This window comes from Trachurus trachurus, assembly GCF_905171665.1.
Source record: "Trachurus trachurus genome assembly, chromosome: 6".
NCBI lineage: Eukaryota > Metazoa > Chordata > Actinopteri > Carangiformes > Carangidae > Trachurus > Trachurus trachurus.
The window spans coordinates 19,903,178-19,921,180 of NC_139897.1; the positions used below are offsets into that span (position 1 = coordinate 19,903,178).

Consider the following 18,003-nt stretch of genomic DNA (forward strand, 5'->3'; position numbering starts at 1 on the left):
TCTAGTAACATCTTTAATCCCATTTTGTTTGACAGATTGAAAGATATACAAATATTAAAATCTTGCTCCTTTTATATTCATTTTTTTTGCATTGTACCAGCAAGCATCTCAAAAAGCATTTCAAAAACATCCTTAAACATCATATCTATTTGCCATTCTTGTTTCTCATTGAAAAACCCAAGTGCTTTCAATCTTTTTAAGTATACAATACGATCCAATAAAAATAAAACATGGGCAGCACATATTTGTCTTTTGAAAAAAATGTACCTGCCTCATGGAAAATTCTGCTCTTTAGAAACTGAAAATAAAGTTTGTGGTGGTCTGATGGTTTTGACATCACAGGAAATGGCCAGCTATGCAGCAGGAAATGATATAACATCGTTGTTTCGAGGAATGTACACTGAAAAGGACACTAACACAAAACAACTATGGATGCGACTAAGTTCACATTGACACAGTATGGATTTTTTAACATCACACCTCCAATACCACCAATAACATGTTCAGTTGTCATAATTTGAGTTCCTGAGCTATTGCTTAATGCAAAACATCTCTTTAATTTCCAAAAAATATATCAAAGTAGGACTTGAACAATCAGATGCACAGTGAAAAGACAAAGGTCACAAACATTATCATATAGAACTGGCCAAAATGTAATTCAAAGATACTGATAAAAATAAACATCTCATAGTTTTTAAAGATGGACAGTGCAGGAAGACAAATGCATCCAGTGCATTATTCACTACAGTGCATACAAATACAAAAGATTACAACAAAACTCCTTCATTAAAAGGCATTACACAGTTCAAACTGCCTTAAGAGGTGCAAAAACTATTGGCTGTACAAACTGACAAACTTCAGTAAAATATGACATATACTGGCGTATCTTTAAGGTTCCTATGACAAGGTAAAATCACTTTATCTTTTACTTTTTGACTTACATGATGAAAACAAAAATAAGAGTGACAGCTATTGGTCTTATAGAACACAGGTTTTTAAAAGGCACATGGTATTCATATCAGCATGTTTATCAAGCCATTCTCAAGATTATTTAATTACAATATTTTCCTTATAATAATACCTATACAGCATCCAACATATTACCTGAGCCAAAGATGTAATCATCAGTAAGTCATATACAGTAGTAAGCAAGCTGAGAAAAACAACTGAGCAAAAAAGTATGTAATTATGAGACAGAATTTTAAGAATAATCAAAGTCATCTTTGGTCAGTGATTATGTCCACTATGTACAGTTTTCTCCTTTGTCAAACATTCAACATTTTTAACAAATAAATACAAGAAAAGGAGATTTAAATCCAGAAAGCTACAGGGTCCTTCACAAGAGCATAACAGGTATAAAAAACAGAAACAGTTGCAGCACAATCTATTTAAAGTGTTCCCTTTACAAATGTCTGCACAGTTTCTTGCTCAGAGTAAAGAGAGAAGCAGAAGACCTGAGCAGTTTCTCTGGCCTATGCATCGTGGTACCCGTTTTTGCGGAAACCTTTTTTGGGTTCTACATTCTCATAAATAGAGAGCGCAGCGGTGTTTTGATAGATTAGATCCACGTTGGTTCCAGTTCTTGCCCTGATGATGTCCATGGCGCACTGGTTTAAGAACACATACTGATCCTGCAATGAGACCAAATGCAAAAAAGTTTGCCAATGCTGCAGCATACTGATCATTTCAAACAACATGTACAGTAAAGGGTTAAAACCCCCAGTGAGTGACTGCACCCTACCTCCGTTTGCACCATTAGGGGCCGGTGCATACGCAGATCATGAACGATGCCATACACATCCACAATGTTTTCCCTTTCTATCTGGAAGATCAGACGATCAATGGATATGAAGGTGCCTGTGCGGCCAACTCCAGCACTGAATGTAGACAAAGTAAACACATGGACAAGAGGGAAAAGGGAATAACAGGTAAATAAATTTTTCTCCTTTCTGAAACAGTTATATAGTTAACGGTGTGTGTGTGTGTGTGTGTGTGTGTGTGTGTGTGTGTGTGTGTGTGTGTGTGTGTGTGTGTGTGTGTGTGTGTGTGTGTGTGTGTCGTTGAGTCAAACCTGCAGTGGACCATAGTGGGAGAGTGTCTGGAGTATTGGTCCATGTGCTCTCTGACCAGATGTCTGAAGCTGATGAGGAGTTCAGTAGTTTCTGGTACCCCATGATCGGGCCAGGCTGTGAAGTGGAAGTGACGCACTGCACGGGTCTCTGCTGTTTTTACCTGAAGAACAAATAACACACAAACTCTTCATACATGTTAAATTGCTTTGTTGTTTTTTTCTGGCATAACATTACATCTCACCACTTACGTTTTTAACATCAAAATCTCTGATGGTCCAGTCATCAAGTGGTATTTCAGAGGTTGTTGTCACAGTAATGTTGTCAAAGTGCTTTGTGTCAGAACTCCAGTACTGCTCGCATTTTACCTGGAAAGGAAAGACAGAAAGTTATCGCATCTATGTGCGTTAGCGTGCATGTTGCTGCTAGTTGTGGTGTTTGTGTTGGCACTCACCCGACCCTGTTCGTTACAACGTGTCAGCATGACAAGGGTCTGTACATTCTTCTCCCATATCATCCTCCAGAACTCGTTGACTGTGGTGGGCAAAGGACCCTGAGCTGCAATAAACTCCTTCCTGGAGTTGTAACCCTGCCAAACAAAACATCAGCCCAGCCCCACAACATAAACACCCATCCTGTTCAGTTTTCTCTGAGAATCTCAGCTGCTACAAAAAAAATCACCATGTAACAAGATGGAAAGATGGTAGCATGGAATTAAGCAAAAGAATGAGCAGGTTTGTTTTTAAAAAGCAGACAGCTGCCCCTACAAATGTCAGTACGCACCGGCATGTAGTTAGCATTGATGTAGTCGTCATAGGGACTTCCATGGATTATAGAGAGTTTCACCCTAGAGGAGTCATCTAGGAGGTGAGAGAAGAGGGTAAATGGAAAAAATCTCCAATGTATGAAATGTTATAGCATGTTCAGGTTTCTGCAATGTGAAAGGAGTGAAATTGGATGAATTTTCTCAGCGTATTTCCAAACACTGTTATTGCATTGAAAAATGTTTGATAACTGTATGTTTTAATGTCCAAACAAAAATGGGATAAGATAATGGTAGTAGATACACCATGATAGGCGATGATGATATAGTTGAAAAAGCGATGAGTGTTACTGTGGAGAGCAGCAGAGGTGGATTTGTTAAGGAGACTCACAGGGGAGCACGTTGTTGTAGCGGTTCTTGGGCTTATTCTCCAAAGTCAGAGCACTTGTTTTCGACTGACCCGTACCAACAAGCTTCAGGTCCTGTACAAGAAAGGGGACAAAAAGCGACTCATAATTGGATGCCTCGATTTACACCCAAAATCCGGTACATGTGCATCAAACCAGGAGAAACCTAAATGTCAGTAAGGAAGCAAAAACTTTTTAAAAAATCCAGTTACTAATCAATTTCATGGTCAATTAATTGCAATTCCATCCCTTAATGTGATTAATCATATTACATGACTGAATCAATTTAGAATAAAGATCAATGTTTTTTTTGTTTTTTTTTTATCAGTAACTGGCTGCTATGAATAGACACATTTTCTTTCAGGAGTTAATGTTTCACCTCAAACTCCTCAGCAAAGCCACAGTTGGAGTCTGCTTTCTGCTTCTTGTAGTAATCCTCGTAGTCCTCCATCCTCACAGCCACACTTCTGTTCAAATGAACACCAGAGATATGTTTTATTCAGAAAACTATCCCACTGCCCGTTCTAGCAAGGATGTGTAAGATTTCATAGTTCTGATTATACTTTATTATTTGCAGAATCTATACTTACACTTTGGCTCTGTTAAAGGAAAGAGGAGAAAGTAACATTGACTGACAGTTTTAACTTTTGTTTATTAATTTAAAAGTATAATAATATGGTAAGAATAAAAAACCTTACCTCATTGAATGAATCTGGATGTCTGATGATTCTTTGGTGGCTAACCTATGGTTCATAAATAAGGAGTTTAGAGTGAACACCTATATGCACTGACATAATAATGATTTTTTTAATCAACTATGATGATGACAAACCTTTTCCAGTAGATAATGAAGCCAATGAGGATGATGAAGAGAATACAAAAAATCCCCAGTGTTACTCCAATAGCAAGGCCAATGACAGCTACAATGTTGACAAAGATTGGGACAGGGAAACATCAGAAGAGGTCAATGAGTGTTTCCTATCGTTATCAGAGTGTTTAATGGTAAATCAAACAAATCAAACGTTGATTCTGGGTACCTGGGTTTTGTGGGAGCACAACAATAGGATAGAGGTTTGTTATTGAAACCAGAGACCCTTGGACAACCACAAACCCTTCTTTTGTGTCCAGACGGGTGAACAACACAATGGCATATCTGCAGGATAAAAGAGATTTTCCTTTATGTTTTATTTTTTATCAACACAGATCTTACATTCAGGCTTTTTTTGCTCTGTGACAAAAAATTAACCTAAAATAACTAATGCTGTATCATTTGTTGAATATACACAGTATTGTTTTTGGTCTTACTGGTATTTTCCATTGGCATTCAAAGGACCATTTGTGTAGCCATGCCAAGCCTTCGAAGTGGTTCCATCACCTACTATGATCTCAATATCGTCCTCTTTAGTATTGTCCTCTCCACTGCGCGATCGCTGAACGCTGACCTCTTTGATTGTTGCAAGATACACTTTAGTCTCTCCTGCCTTCCACTGATCATATGTTTTCTCCAAGAACGGTGTCAAAGTGTCTCCTGAATAGAATTACCATTTGGTGTTAATCATATGAAACACATACACAAAAAAGTAAGAAATACTTTTACCACACATAAATAAATTGATCTCCAGGATACAGGTCATGCACAACAAATTGTCTCTTAAGCATGAATGGATTAGGATAATGTGACATAATTACAAAACACCCTGGCATTAAGAAAAGAAAAAGAGACCCACCAGGGGAGCTGTCTGTCACCAGCACCCCAACATGTGTGACAGGCCCATTGGTGCTATCCAGCAGCGTTCTGTCAATCTGAAGGTAGAACTTGTCGTACACCCTCTCAGTCACCACCAACAGTGACTCATAGTTGGGTAGGATGTGCGGAGCTTCAAGAATGAAAATTATGAAAAGATTTGTTTTTGAGAACTTTTTTCATATATCATACTTAAACACTAAAAAGTAATTTAAAACTGTGAGGAAATGTCTGTAATAAACGTATGTCTTTCAGCAACAATAACAGTAATATTAAAGTTTTTGCATGTATCTCAAACATTACAGTTACAGTATGTAAATAATTCTCCTCAAAACAAAATGTCCTACCTGTAATGCCTGTGCGGGAGCTGCAAGACACAGAAATACTGGGCAGTCCACAGCTCAGCGTCTCCACACTCAGATTGTAGTTAGTAAAGTGCCGCAGGTTGGACACAATCTGATTACAACAGGTGTTTGTGGAGTTGATCTCGCTGCCGTTTACCCTGACCAGGAAGCCAGAGTGCAGGCCACTGGGTTTGGTCCAGGACAGGTTGATTGTTGCATTTGGTTCGTCTGGACCGACACAGTTTATGTCTGTCACTGGGCTTGCCTCTGCATGACATAGAAGTAAATATTAAAAGCGTCAATTATATTAAAGTAGATTAATCATGTTGGCCAAATATATTTGTTTTCCATGTTCATTCATGTCACCTTTTGATTAACAACAAAGTTATTAATTTAAAGAACCTTAAAAACACAGAAATAAACACGCATGTGAAAACATGAAAAGAAATGAAGGGAAATGAAATAGTTGTTTATGATCATACTTGTGCAGTTGTAATTTGACGTTGGAGCACTCTGTGTCCCGTCACACGCCTCTGTGGTGACTTGAAAGCTGTAGTTGGTGCCAGGCGCCAGGTTATCGATAGTATACTCATTTTGGTCTGTGTTTTCACTCTCGCGCCCATTTTGGCCTTGCCATGTCACAATGTAACCATAGCATTCCTTGTAATCAGCAGGGCTTTTCCACACGAGTATCATGTTGTTCTCCTCTGTCTTTCGCACCGCAAGAGACTCCACACTCAATGGCTCTGTTTGTTTCAAGATATTTAAAAGGTGCAAATGTTACTCCAGATAGTCAAGGTGAGAGAGAATAGCGCTCGTGTTTGATCATTGCTCAGGTACAGAAATAAAAGCTCTTACTTGTAGTAACCAAGGAGATGTGAACCGCCTCGCTCTCAAAACCCAGGGGACCCACTGTTGTAATGGAAATGTTGTAGGAAGTTCCAGGAAGCAGGGAGGCAACCGTGTGACCGGTGGCGGTGGTGTTGCTGGTTGTGATGTCTCCTCTCCCATGGGATTGTGTGCTGATCAGTTTGTAGAAGAATGAAGCACCACTCATCAGAGGGGCTTCATCCCACCTAATCGTAATTGAACTGGTCGTCTTTGTCAGGAACTCAATTGGCCCTGGGGGGTTGGGGACTGGGGTTGGGGGTGAGGAATGGAATTAAAACACGTTAATATCAACAAGCAGAGTGAAGTCTTACATTCATCATCATATTTTAATGATTGTACTGCCCCTTCACCAGTGTGACGCTCGAGAGGTAAGCTGTAAGCTGTAAACTGTTTGACACAACTAAAAAAAGTTGTCAGCTTACAGTAACATACTGTATTTATCTTACTTACAAGTTGCACTAGTGACGGGTCCAGATGTTCCATTGAAGGGTCCACTATGAGACACTACTGTGGCTGTGTAAAGCCTCCCTGCAGACAGGCCATGAAACAGAAAGCTGGTGGTGGAAGAGTTCAGCTTTTGCCAGTTGTCTTGCGAGGAAGTTTTGTTTAGATGAACCTCGTAAGATTCCACCACCCCATTAGGTTTGTTCCATGACACCAGGATTGAACTATTGGACCTCTGACTGGAGATGCTGGGTTGCACGGCCTCAGGCTCTATAAATGTGCAGAGGGGGGAGTGATTCAAACTGATCAACCGCAATGACAATGTCAAATAGAGAAGCGGAAATGATAGGTGAAAATCTTACTGGTGTACTGTGAGATGGCTTCTGCTTTCCCTTCGATGCCATTCTCTGCCCTGACAGAAATATAGAAGGTGCAGTTGGTCCCAGGGATGAGCCCTGAGATCTGGGCGACCTCTTTTTCTACGGTTTCATTTTTGGAGCCACAGTCTGTTGTCTCAATTCGATACGTATATTCCCTCTTGTACTCCAATGGTTTTGTCCAAGTCAGATTTATAGTAGTCGTGTCTAAGGTCTCAGCCTCCGGCGATCTAATAGCAAAGGGCCCTACAGACAGAAAAGAGAGCATTACTTTTGAACACATAAACATTGAGCTTGTGTCTTCTTTCATATTCTGTCAAATTAGCAGCACTGAATAAAAGGTAAAGGAAAGATGACAAAATGTTTTTTGCTTTTTCAGCTCCAGCATAATAATAGTGTAAATGTCCAGGGATAGAGAATGTTAAGTTTGTTAGATGTATTCATACGTGTAAAGTAGGAGACTGTCACAGGAGATGCCTGAGTGCCATCTGCTGTCCGTGTAGTGACAGTGAAGCTGTAGTTGCTCCCAGATGAAAGTCCATTCACTGTGTCTGTGAGATCTTCAACTACTTTCTGATCAGAATAGGAGCCATTGCTGACTTGCACTTCATAGGTGTAATGAGGTTTGCTGTGAGGTTGTTCCCACTCCAAGGTCACTGCATTTGTGGTGATGTCTGTCTTTGTCAAATTAATTACAGCATATGGTCCTGAAAAAGTAAAACAGATTAAACACCAAAGTTAAATCAGATTTTTTGGTAAAAAACAACAACAAACAAACAAACAAAAAACTTAAAGACATTATTAAATAAATAAGCATTGGGAGTTGATGTGCTGCAATAACTGTGTGATTATTCTCACTTGGTGCTTTTGATTTTTTGTGCATCAAGGACATTTTATTTATAAAACTAAGATTAAAATAGTTTGGCACCTACTTCTTTGACAGTTAATCTTTGAGTCTTTGAATTTGACCTTTTTTTTCCTTTATCTTTTTTTAACAAATTATTATCACTGTTTCACATCTGCCTACTTGAACATATGTAACAAGTATCTCCTTGGGGCCTGTCACTAGTAATCACACTCACTTGTATAGTTCTCTGCTGTCACCGCTGTGCTCTGATAGTGAAGCACGCCTACAGTAACAACAGAGATATTGTAGGGGCTTCCAGATTCCACATTGTCCAACAGGAACCAGTTGTTTGCAGTCAGATTAAGGCCATGAACAGAAGACACACTGAAGTTGTAATTAGTATGGTTCATGAGATCTGGAACTGGCCAGGTAAAATTGATGGACTCCACTGTCTGAGACTCCACTGCAATGGGGCCAGGAGGGGTGGGAACTGAAAAACAGAAGAAATACGATTTCATTAGAGCTTAATTCAAAGAAACATTCACAAAATAAATTGTCAAGATAGAAACAAAATACATGCAGTGCACATAGATTTATGAGACACAATCTTGTTTTAACTTACAAGTTGCGTTGCAAACTTTTGCGCTGTCAGTCTGAAATCCACTTTTGGTGGACACCACTACACAGTAAAGCACTCCCGGTTCCAGGTACATAAATTTTACGTTCACAGTGTTGTTGGCCAGATCCGTCTTGTTTTGGAGGAACTGATCTCCTCTATACAGCAGGACATTGTAGGAGAGCACCCCCCCAAGTGCTGGTATCCAGCTCACTGACATGGTAGTTGTGGTCCCAGTGAATGTGATATTAGAAACAGCTTCAGGCCCTGTAGGGAAAAAGACATAAATTTAATGTAATATACATTTTGATTATCTTAAGTATCCTAACCCTAACCCTAACCCTCTAACCCCTTAACCCCATACGTTTTAGATCTCTGTCTATTAGGCAGGGCTGTGTAGTGACACAGTAATTGTAACATAGTTATTGTGTTCTAAAATGTTTAATGACAGACTTAACATTTTATCACAAGACCTGTATTACAAACTGGAGGTGTGGCATTTGAAATATGTGGGCATTTAATAGGCAGGGCGTTCTACTGTAATAGACAACTCTGTTGCGATGCATTATAGAAACCGTGACCTCTAGTAATTTTAGTGATTAAAGTGGCAAGAGACAAGTTGTTGTTTTTTTACTTGAACTTATAATTAGGAATTAATTGCACAATTGATTGCACAATGTAATAAGGATAGAAATACAAGACTAGAATCACAAGCTGTTTTCAGTGTACAATTTTCCAGGGAACAAATGGAATAACTGTGAGATTGTTTCCAAGTAATACCACATAGTTGTATCCCTGTTGCATATATAAACACATTTCAGAAACTTTGAAGACATACTTGAGAAACTTGATGTGATTTCCTCTTTGGAATTGACCCCCCCTACAACTGTAAACACCTGAAAAGTGTACAGTTTTCCAGGGGTCAGATCGAAGAAGGTATAAGTCTCTGTCTTTGTTTCATTTTTCTGAACCTCTATGCCGTCCTGGAGCGCTATCACCAGGTAGGAGTAGGAAGGCTTATAATCACTTTGATTGAGCCACGTCAGCCGGATGGCTGTTTTGTTCACTTCACTCACTGTGAGGTTGATCACTGCTTTGGGCACTGCAGCAAATACAGCAGAGGGTTATGTAAGGCCAAAAAACCTCAACAGAAAATGGTATTTGATATTTTTGTGGTTTTTGGATTTGTGTATGTAGGATATTATCAAGTTAAAGTAGCACATGACCAATTAAGGCTTCAGCAGTGTGTCTGCATTTAAAAAGGTCTTACTTGTATAACTGAATGTCTCTTCCTCCGTGGATACGAGTCCTGAGTCTTCTCCTATTATTGTGGTGACACTGATATTATATCTACTTCCTGGCTCCAGGTCCGGTAAATCAGTGCTGTTATTGTCAATTGTTTTGTTAACAGGTTTTCCTGTGGCACTGTTGGCTTTAATTACGTATTTGTAATAGGGTTGGGCTCCATGCGGGTATTGCCATTCCACTTTGATTGAGGTGGTGGATTCAGTACTGGCTCTAAGGTTCAACACAGGGTTGGGCACTAGAAAGACGACAAACAAGATGGACATGTTAGTAAAAAAAAAAAAAGTAAGTAGATTAGAGGTGAATTCCATCAATAACATAGAGTAACATCTGAAATTTGCAGTATTATAGCTGCTAGCAAGAAAAGACATTGGCTTGTGTAGGCTATATTGCGAGTATGAATTATATCACTGAAAGCAAAAGAGACACTTCTCTGCTCTTTTGTGCCTCCTTTGTTGTACTTACAAGTGTAAGAAGAAGCATAGACAGCCGTGCTCCTCAAATCTTGGGGTCCAACTGTCACCACTGTTATATTGTAACGTATTCCTGAGGACAGTGGGGACAGCACTGTGGTATTGAGTGCTGTGTTATGTTGTGCTTCTCCAACCACAGGCTGGTAGATGATATTGTAGCTGATGCCTGGAGCATTCTCCATCTGGAGAGGAATTGCCCAATTCAGCTGCAACGAAGAGTTTGTCCTCTCTATGATGTTAAGGGATCCAGGAGGTGTGGGATCTAAGAGGTGTGAAAGACAGGTACAGGTACACAATGTTTTTTTGTTTGTTTGTTTTCAGTAACTGCATTGTCCAAGAAAACGAATGCAACTCTGTAGGTGTACTGAGATACAAAGGCTAAACGTTGTTGGCTGTCAATATTTAATTGTTGACTGATTGTATGCAGTTTAGTGGTTTGAGTCCATTAAATTAACTACATAAAACATGTTTAATGTGTAGGCAGCTCTAAGGATGTGATCAATAAAACCCTATGGAACAACAACAGAAAACAATGTTGAACTTACTAGTTGCAAGTGAAGTCAGGTCAGATGTGTTGCTTAAGTCTCCAGCTAAAGCTGTCACTGTGACATTATAGATTCTCCCGGGTTTTAAATCATTAAAGTGGGCTTTGTTGTCAGCTGTGTTGATGGTATTAAAATCCTGCAGCATTATATTTGAGATGTTCACCACATATTGATCAACATTCCCTCCAGGTAAGTCCCAGCTGATGGACAGGTTTAACGTTCCTTGCCCTGAAATGTTCTCAGGTTTTGTGGGCCCTGTGCAAAAAAAAAATAAGTAGAGGCTGTTTGTTTTTCTTATCATTGCATTGTTAAAAAAACAAAATATGGTGTCACACACAATATATGAACAAACTGTAATTATTAGATAATAGGAAACTTGAATGAGAATGGGCAGAGACTGCTCATGAAGAAACCTCACATCCAAGCTACAGCCTAAGCAGATCCACCATGCAAGTATAAGGCATGCATCAATGCCAGCCACTCCTCCAACTCAAAGGTTATCCAGCTTTTCCTCACATCCTTTGACAAAGCATTCTCTGTCTCCAACTAGTAAACTGCTGTAGATTAAGTGGAACTGTCTACGGGCCCCAGCAGCATAGGCAACCATTCTCCCTTCCACATTTTCATTGACTCTGGAATTAAAATGCTTTCACCTTGGGCATGAATGATATCAAGATCATCATGCTGCACAAGAACAGCTTCATGACCAAATTACCTCTATCACTACCATTTCTCTACTCAGCACCTTGAAAACAGCCTTTATATACTGTACATCATGCTTGCAAAACTCACAGCAGGGCAGTTAGATGCAGGAGAAATCTTGGAAGCAGAGGAGACACCTTGATTGATCTCATTTCTGTTGATGCTGACTGTCTCCGGTATTCTCTTTTTATTCCTGCTTGAATTCAGCTCCTCCCTGAGACCTGTCACCAAACAGTTTGTCGTTGCCTGCTTGCAATCGAAGACCTACAGTAAATGATATTTGCACATGACGGACCGCAAGTATCCACCCCAGATCAGCGCTCGAGGGGTTGATAGACAGAGTCTCACTGGTTGATAAGAAGTTTAACTCTCTCTTGGCATTGAGAAGATCTATAAGATGGGCCAAAAGGTCAAAACCCCACCCTGTATTTCCACTGACAGCAAGACTCTTGACTGTGTCAACTCATTAAGATACCCCAGGTCCACAACCACCAACAACCTGTCACTTGACAAGGAACTGGACCACCATCTTGCGAGGGCCACTGTAGTGTTAGCCAAGCTGCTGTAGCCAAGACAGTGTGTTTCCACAAGCCCTAAACTGGGCACACAAATCTCCAGGTCTAAGAAGCCTTTTCTCATCAGCACACTACACATCAGCAATTCCTGTGCTGCATCCTGGTTACTTGGCAGGGAATATGACCTAACGAGAAGTCAGAGTAAGTGTTCATTCCTCTAGTATGTTTGCTATGCTGAGCTGCCAAACATAGACTCCGACAGTTGGGAGAGCATTGCAAAAGACTGCAGCACAAAGACAGACTGTTGCTGTTGGATCTAGCCATGGTATACTCCCTCAATACAGAAGATAGAGACACATATACAGTATGAGAGAACTATCTCCTGTGTGGGGCTGCACAGCCACGATCATCACTGGAACTAAAACTGACAAATATCTCTAATGTCTAAACAAATAAATACACAAACAAAATACACACTGAAATTGTGAAATACCAATTAGAAACAGAGCCACAACATAATATCCCTAAACATGCTTATGTGTAGTTCACTTTGTGCAGCAAAATGGAAAGAAAAAACATGCATGTAAATTATTACTTACTTGTGTGATGTGAAACACTGACGCTTTGTCCCTCAGTATGATTGTCATCTGCCACTGCAGTAACATCTATTGCATACTTAACACCAGCAGTCAGCTCAGGAATGGTTATAGATGTTTGAGACACATTGGTAGTGTGACTGTCATTTCCATTTGTCCAGTGTACTCTATAGAAGAAGCTGTATCCTCCTGGCTTGGTCCAGGTCACAGAGATAGAGGATGTGGTGAAAACTGTGACGCTGAGTTCACCGACTGGCTGAGGTGCTGTGATTGAGGGATAAATACACAATGAAGAGGAGGAAAAAAATGACAAGGCATGCTGAGCATCAATAAACACATGCTGATATAATGTGGCTTACTTGTAACTGTTGTCAATTTTTTGGTATCTCCTTTTGTCTCATTGTCTCCAGCAACAGCTGTGACTGTGATGGTGTATGTTGTACCAGAGATCAGATTTGGCAGCACAGCCGAGGTGTTACTGGTGTAAGCAGTCATTGGCAATCCACCGCTTGTCCACTGTACTCTATAGGAGGAGCTGTTTCCTTCTGGTTTAGTCCACTTTACAGACACAGAGGATGTGGTGAGATTTGTCACAATGAGATTTTGGACTGCTCCAGGTCCTGAGAATGAAGGATAAATTCACAATGAGGAGGAGAAGAAAAAAGACTTCTGTCTGTGGCAAGCGCGCAACAGGAGAGCACAGCAGCACATACAAACAAGCTACTGGAATTCAAAAATGTATATGTTACTTGTGACTGAGGTGAATCTATGAGGATCTCCTTCTGTTTCATTGTCTCCATCAACAGCTGTGACTGTGATTGTGTATTTAGTACCAGCAGTATATCAACCACATTTACAAATGCTTACTTACTTGTGTACTGAGTGACAGTAGAGCTCTGTCCCTCAGTATGATTGTCATCTGCCACTGCAGTAACACTGATTTCATACTGGACACCAGCAGTCAGGTTACTAATGTGTATAGATGTTTCAGACACATCTTTAGTCTTAGTGACATCTCCCCCTCTCCACTGTACTCTATAGAAAGAGTTGTTTCCTTCTGGTTCAGTCCAATCCACAGACACAGAGGATGTGGTGACATTTGTCACATTGAGATTTCTGACTTTTTCAGGTACTGTGAGTGAAGGATAAATTCACATTGAGGAGGAGAAGAAAAAAGACTCCTGGCTGCAGCAAGTGCAAAACAGGAGAGCACAGCAGCACATACAAACAAGCAACTGCAATTCAAAAATGTATATGTTACTTGTGACTGAGGTGAATCCATGAGGATCTCCTTCTGTCTTATTGTCTCCAGCAACAGCTCTGACTGAGATTGTGTATTTAGTACCAGGGATCAGCTCTGACAGCACAGTAGAGGTGTCATTTATATAGCTGGTCATCACAGCTCCACCATTGTGCCACTCCAACCTGTACTTGAACACCTCACCAGGAGGTGAGGTCCAGTTCAGAGAGATGGAGGAGGTGGTTTTGGACACAATATGGTGGTTCCCAATTATACCTGGTCCTATAGACAAGAGAGGAAGAGAGGGTGTGGAAGTCAAATCTGTAATGTGAGATGAAAACAGCATCGACTACAGGAACAAAAAAGGGAGACAAGTAGTCACAGCCAGACAAGTAAACTATGGACAAGAAAAAATCTTTAAAAATTAAACAATGAAACACAAGTGCTCAATACAGCATCAGTATAACTACTCCACCCTCCTGTCAGGGTACAATCCTGAGATACATCAACTTCCCCTTTAGGAGGACATGTTATTCACATCAGCCTCTGAAAGTCGTCCTGCTCATCATCATTGCTCAGTCTCCTCCACCAGGTCTCCTCAGCAGACTTCCTGACACTATCAACCACATTTAAGTGCTTACAGTACTTACTTGTGTACTGAGTAACAGTAGTGTTCTGTCCATCAGTATAATTGTCATCTGCCACTGCAGTAACACTGATTTCATACTGGACACCAGCAGTCAGGTTACTAATGTGTATAGATGTTTCAGACACATCTTTAGTCTTAGTGACATCTCCCCCTGTCCACTGTACTCTATAGAAGGAGCTGTTTCCAACTGGTTCTGTCCATTTCACACACACAGAGGATGTGGTGACATTTGTCACAATGAGATTTCTGACTTTTTCAGGTCCTGTGAGTGAAGGATAAATTCACATTGAGGAGGAGAAGAAAAAAGACTCCTGGCTGCAGGACGTGCAAAACAGGAGAGCACAGCAGCACAAACAAACAAGCTACTGGAAATTAAAAAAATATATTGTTACTTGTGACTGAGGTGAATATATGAGGATCTCCTTCTGTCTCATTGTCTCCAGCAACAGCGGTGACTATGATTGTGTATTTAGTACCAGGGATCAGCTCTGACAGCACAGTAGAGGTGTCTTTTATATATCTGGGTATCAGAGCTCCACCATTGTGCCACTCCAACCTGTACGTGAACACCTCACCAGGAGGTGGGGTCCAGTTCAGAGAGATGGAGGAGGTGGTTTGGGACACAATATGGTGGTTCCCAATTATACCTGGTCCTATAGACAAGAGAGGAAGAGAGGGTGTGGAAGTCAAATCTGTAATGTGAGATGAAAACAGCATCGACTACAGGAACAAAAAAGGGAGAAAAGTAGTCACACACAGACAAATAAACTATGAACACAGAAATTCTTAAAAAATGAAACAATGAAACACAAAACAGGGCGGAGGATCCAGGATCAGCAATAATTGTATCCATCATCTTACTTGTGTAATGAGAAATCTGTACTGTTTCACTTTCTGTTTGGATATCTCCAGCCACTGCTATGACTGTAAAACCGTACTTCATTCCAGCAGTCAGCTCAGTGATATTTATTTTTGTTTCATTCACATTGTTCCTCCAGTCAGCTGTTCCATTAGTCCACTCTACTCTATAAAAGGAGCGCTCTCCCTTTGGCTCAGTCCACGTCACATACACTGAGGATGTTGTGATGTTGGGCAAACTGAGGTTCAGGACTTCTTCAGGCTCTGAGAGGGAAAATGTGTGATATGGGTGAATTAATTACTTTGAATGATCAATCATCAAAGAAGAGACATGTTGCCTCAGCAACAATATCAAGCTGCTTCAATGCAACTGGAGGTTCAATTAGCATCTTTGTACATCATCTACTTTTTCATGTATCCAAACCTCTTCACATAGATACCCAGGGTCAATCTTAACAGCTGACCAACCACTTTCTCTGACGTGTGTGAAACACAAACCGCAGCTTGACATAGAGTCTGATTTTCCACTGAAAGATCAAATGTAAAATCAACCCTGTGTAATAAATTTCTTTCATCTGCTGTATCTATGAACTCACTCTCTCAGTCTCTACCCAGAAACATTAGCAAGAGCGAATGGGCAACCACAAAACTGGACAAACCAAACTCAAAGCTTTGCCTCACTGCTGAACTGTCTCATTGACACGGAGGTGTGGTTCAACAGCATCACTGCAGCTGATGCCCAACACAGCATCAGTACAACCACCAACTACTCCACCCTCCTCTCAGGGTACAACCCTGAGATACCAAGAGGACGTGTTATTCTACACCTGAACTTGTCTCACATCAGCCTCTGAGAGTCGTCCTGCTCGTCATCATTGCTCAGTCTCCTCCACCAGGTCTCCTCAGCAGACTTCCTGACACTATCAACCACATTTAAATGCTTACTTACTTGTGTACTGAGTAACAGTAGAGCTCTGTCCGTCAGTATTGTCATCTGCCACTGCAGTAACACTGATTTCATACTGGACACCAGCAGTCAGGTTACTAATGTGTATAGATGTTTCAGACACATTTTCAGTCTTAGTGACTTGTCCCCCTGTCCACTGTACTCTATAGAAGGAGCTCTCTCCTTCTGGCTCAGTCCAATCCACAGACACAGAGGATGTGGTGAAATTAATCACATTGAGATGTTGGACTGCTTCAGGTTCTGTGAGTGAAGGATAAATTCACATTGAGGAGGAGAAGAAAAAAGACTCCTGGCTGCAGCAAGTGCAAAACAGGAGAGCACAGCAGTACCTACAAACAAGCTGCTGGAAATTTAAAAAATATATTGTTACTTGTGACTGAGGTGAATCCATGAGGATCTCCTTCTGTCTCATTGTCTCCAGCAACAGCTGTGACTGTGATTGTGAATTTAGTACCAGGGATCAGCTCTGACAACACAGTAGAGGTGTCATTTATATATCTGGTCATCAGAGCTCCACCATTGTGCCACTCCAACCTGTACATGAACACCTCACCAGGAGGTGGGGTCCAGTTCAGAGAGATGGAGGAGGTGGTTTGGGACACAATACGGTGGTTCCCAATTATACCTGGTCCTATAGACAAGAGAGGAAGAGAGGGTGTGGAAGTCAAATCTGTAATGTGAGATGAAAACAGGATCGACTACAGGAACAAAAAAGGGAGAAAAATAGTCACACACAGACAAATAAACTATGAACACAGAAATTCTTTAAAAAATGACACAATGAAACACAAAACAGGGCGGAGGATCCAGGATCAGCAATAATTGTATCCATCATCTTACTTGTGTAATGAGAAATCTGTACTGTTTCACTTTCTGTTTGGATATCTCCAGCCACTGCTATGACTGTAAAATCGTACTTCATTCCAGCAGTCAGCTCAGTGATATTTATTTTTGTTTCATTCACATTGTTCCTCCAGTCAGATGTTCCATTAGTCCACTCTACTCTATAAAAGGAGCGCTCTCCCTTTGGCTCAGTCCACGTCACATACACTGAGGATGTTGTGATGTTGGACACACTGAGGTTCAGGACTTCTTCAGGCTCTGAGAGGGAAAATGTGTGATATGGGTGAATTAATTACTTTGATTGATCAATCATCAAAGAAGAGACATGTTGCCTCAGCAACAATATCAAGCTGCTTCAATGCAACTGGAGGTTCAATTAGCATTTTTGTACATCATCAACTTTTTCATGTATCCAAACCTCTTCACATAGATACCCAGGGTCAATCTTAACAGCTGACCAACCACTTTCTCTGAAGTGTGTGAAACACAAACCGCAGCTTGACATAGAGTCTGATTTTCCACTGAAAGATCAAATGTAAAATCAACCCTGTGTAATAAATTTCTTTCATCTGCTGTATCTATGAACTCACTCTCTCAGTCTCTACCCAGAAACATTAGCAAGAGCGAATGGGCAACCACAAAACTGGACAAACCAAACTCAAAGCTTTGCCTCACTGCTGAACTGTCTCATTGACACGGAGGTGTGGTTCAACAGCATCACTGCAGCTGATGCCCAACACAGCATCAGTACAACCACCAACTACTCCACCCTCCTCTCAGGGTACAACCCTGAGATACCAAGAGGACG

At 40.7% G+C, this 18,003-nt stretch overlaps 1 protein-coding gene across 5 annotated transcripts in view; it reads right to left on the reverse strand.

Moving 5' to 3' along the window:
* The window catches only part of LOC310987649 (receptor-type tyrosine-protein phosphatase eta-like), a 23,958-nt gene continuing 5,955 nt past the window's right edge, over positions 1–18,003 (reverse strand). For 3 of the 5 annotated variants that reach the window (XM_083973996.1, XM_083973995.1, XM_083973993.1), the window contains 23 exons: positions 16,723–16,983; positions 14,529–14,789; positions 13,510–13,770; positions 12,998–13,258; positions 12,642–12,902; positions 10,826–11,080; positions 10,273–10,542; positions 9,773–10,045; positions 9,341–9,604; positions 8,509–8,769; positions 8,122–8,376; positions 7,486–7,746; positions 7,025–7,285; positions 6,669–6,932; positions 6,186–6,464; positions 5,810–6,073; positions 5,331–5,594; positions 4,967–5,116; positions 4,545–4,767; positions 4,277–4,392; positions 4,072–4,159; positions 3,938–3,982; positions 3,691–3,838 (listed from right to left, as the gene is read on the reverse strand). In XM_083973996.1, coding sequence (XP_083830122.1) covers positions 3,826–3,838; positions 3,938–3,982; positions 4,072–4,159; positions 4,277–4,392; positions 4,545–4,767; positions 4,967–5,116; positions 5,331–5,594; positions 5,810–6,073; positions 6,186–6,464; positions 6,669–6,932; positions 7,025–7,285; positions 7,486–7,746; positions 8,122–8,376; positions 8,509–8,769; positions 9,341–9,604; positions 9,773–10,045; positions 10,273–10,542; positions 10,826–11,080; positions 12,642–12,902; positions 12,998–13,258; positions 13,510–13,770; positions 14,529–14,789; positions 16,723–16,983 — 5,111 coding nt within the window. In that variant the 3' untranslated portion in view covers positions 3,691–3,825. Of the gene's footprint in view, positions 1,632–1,741; positions 1,878–2,071; positions 2,233–2,320; positions 2,438–2,523; positions 2,659–2,852; positions 2,930–3,223; positions 3,315–3,618; positions 3,839–3,937; positions 3,983–4,071; positions 4,160–4,276; positions 4,393–4,544; positions 4,768–4,966; positions 5,117–5,330; positions 5,595–5,809; positions 6,074–6,185; positions 6,465–6,668; positions 6,933–7,024; positions 7,286–7,485; positions 7,747–8,121; positions 8,377–8,508; positions 8,770–9,340; positions 9,605–9,772; positions 10,046–10,272; positions 10,543–10,825; positions 11,081–12,641; positions 12,903–12,997; positions 13,259–13,509; positions 13,771–14,528; positions 14,790–16,722; positions 16,984–18,003 lie in introns of those variants that run through there. The other 2 variants (XM_083973997.1, XM_083973994.1) reach the window with 2 other exon arrangements.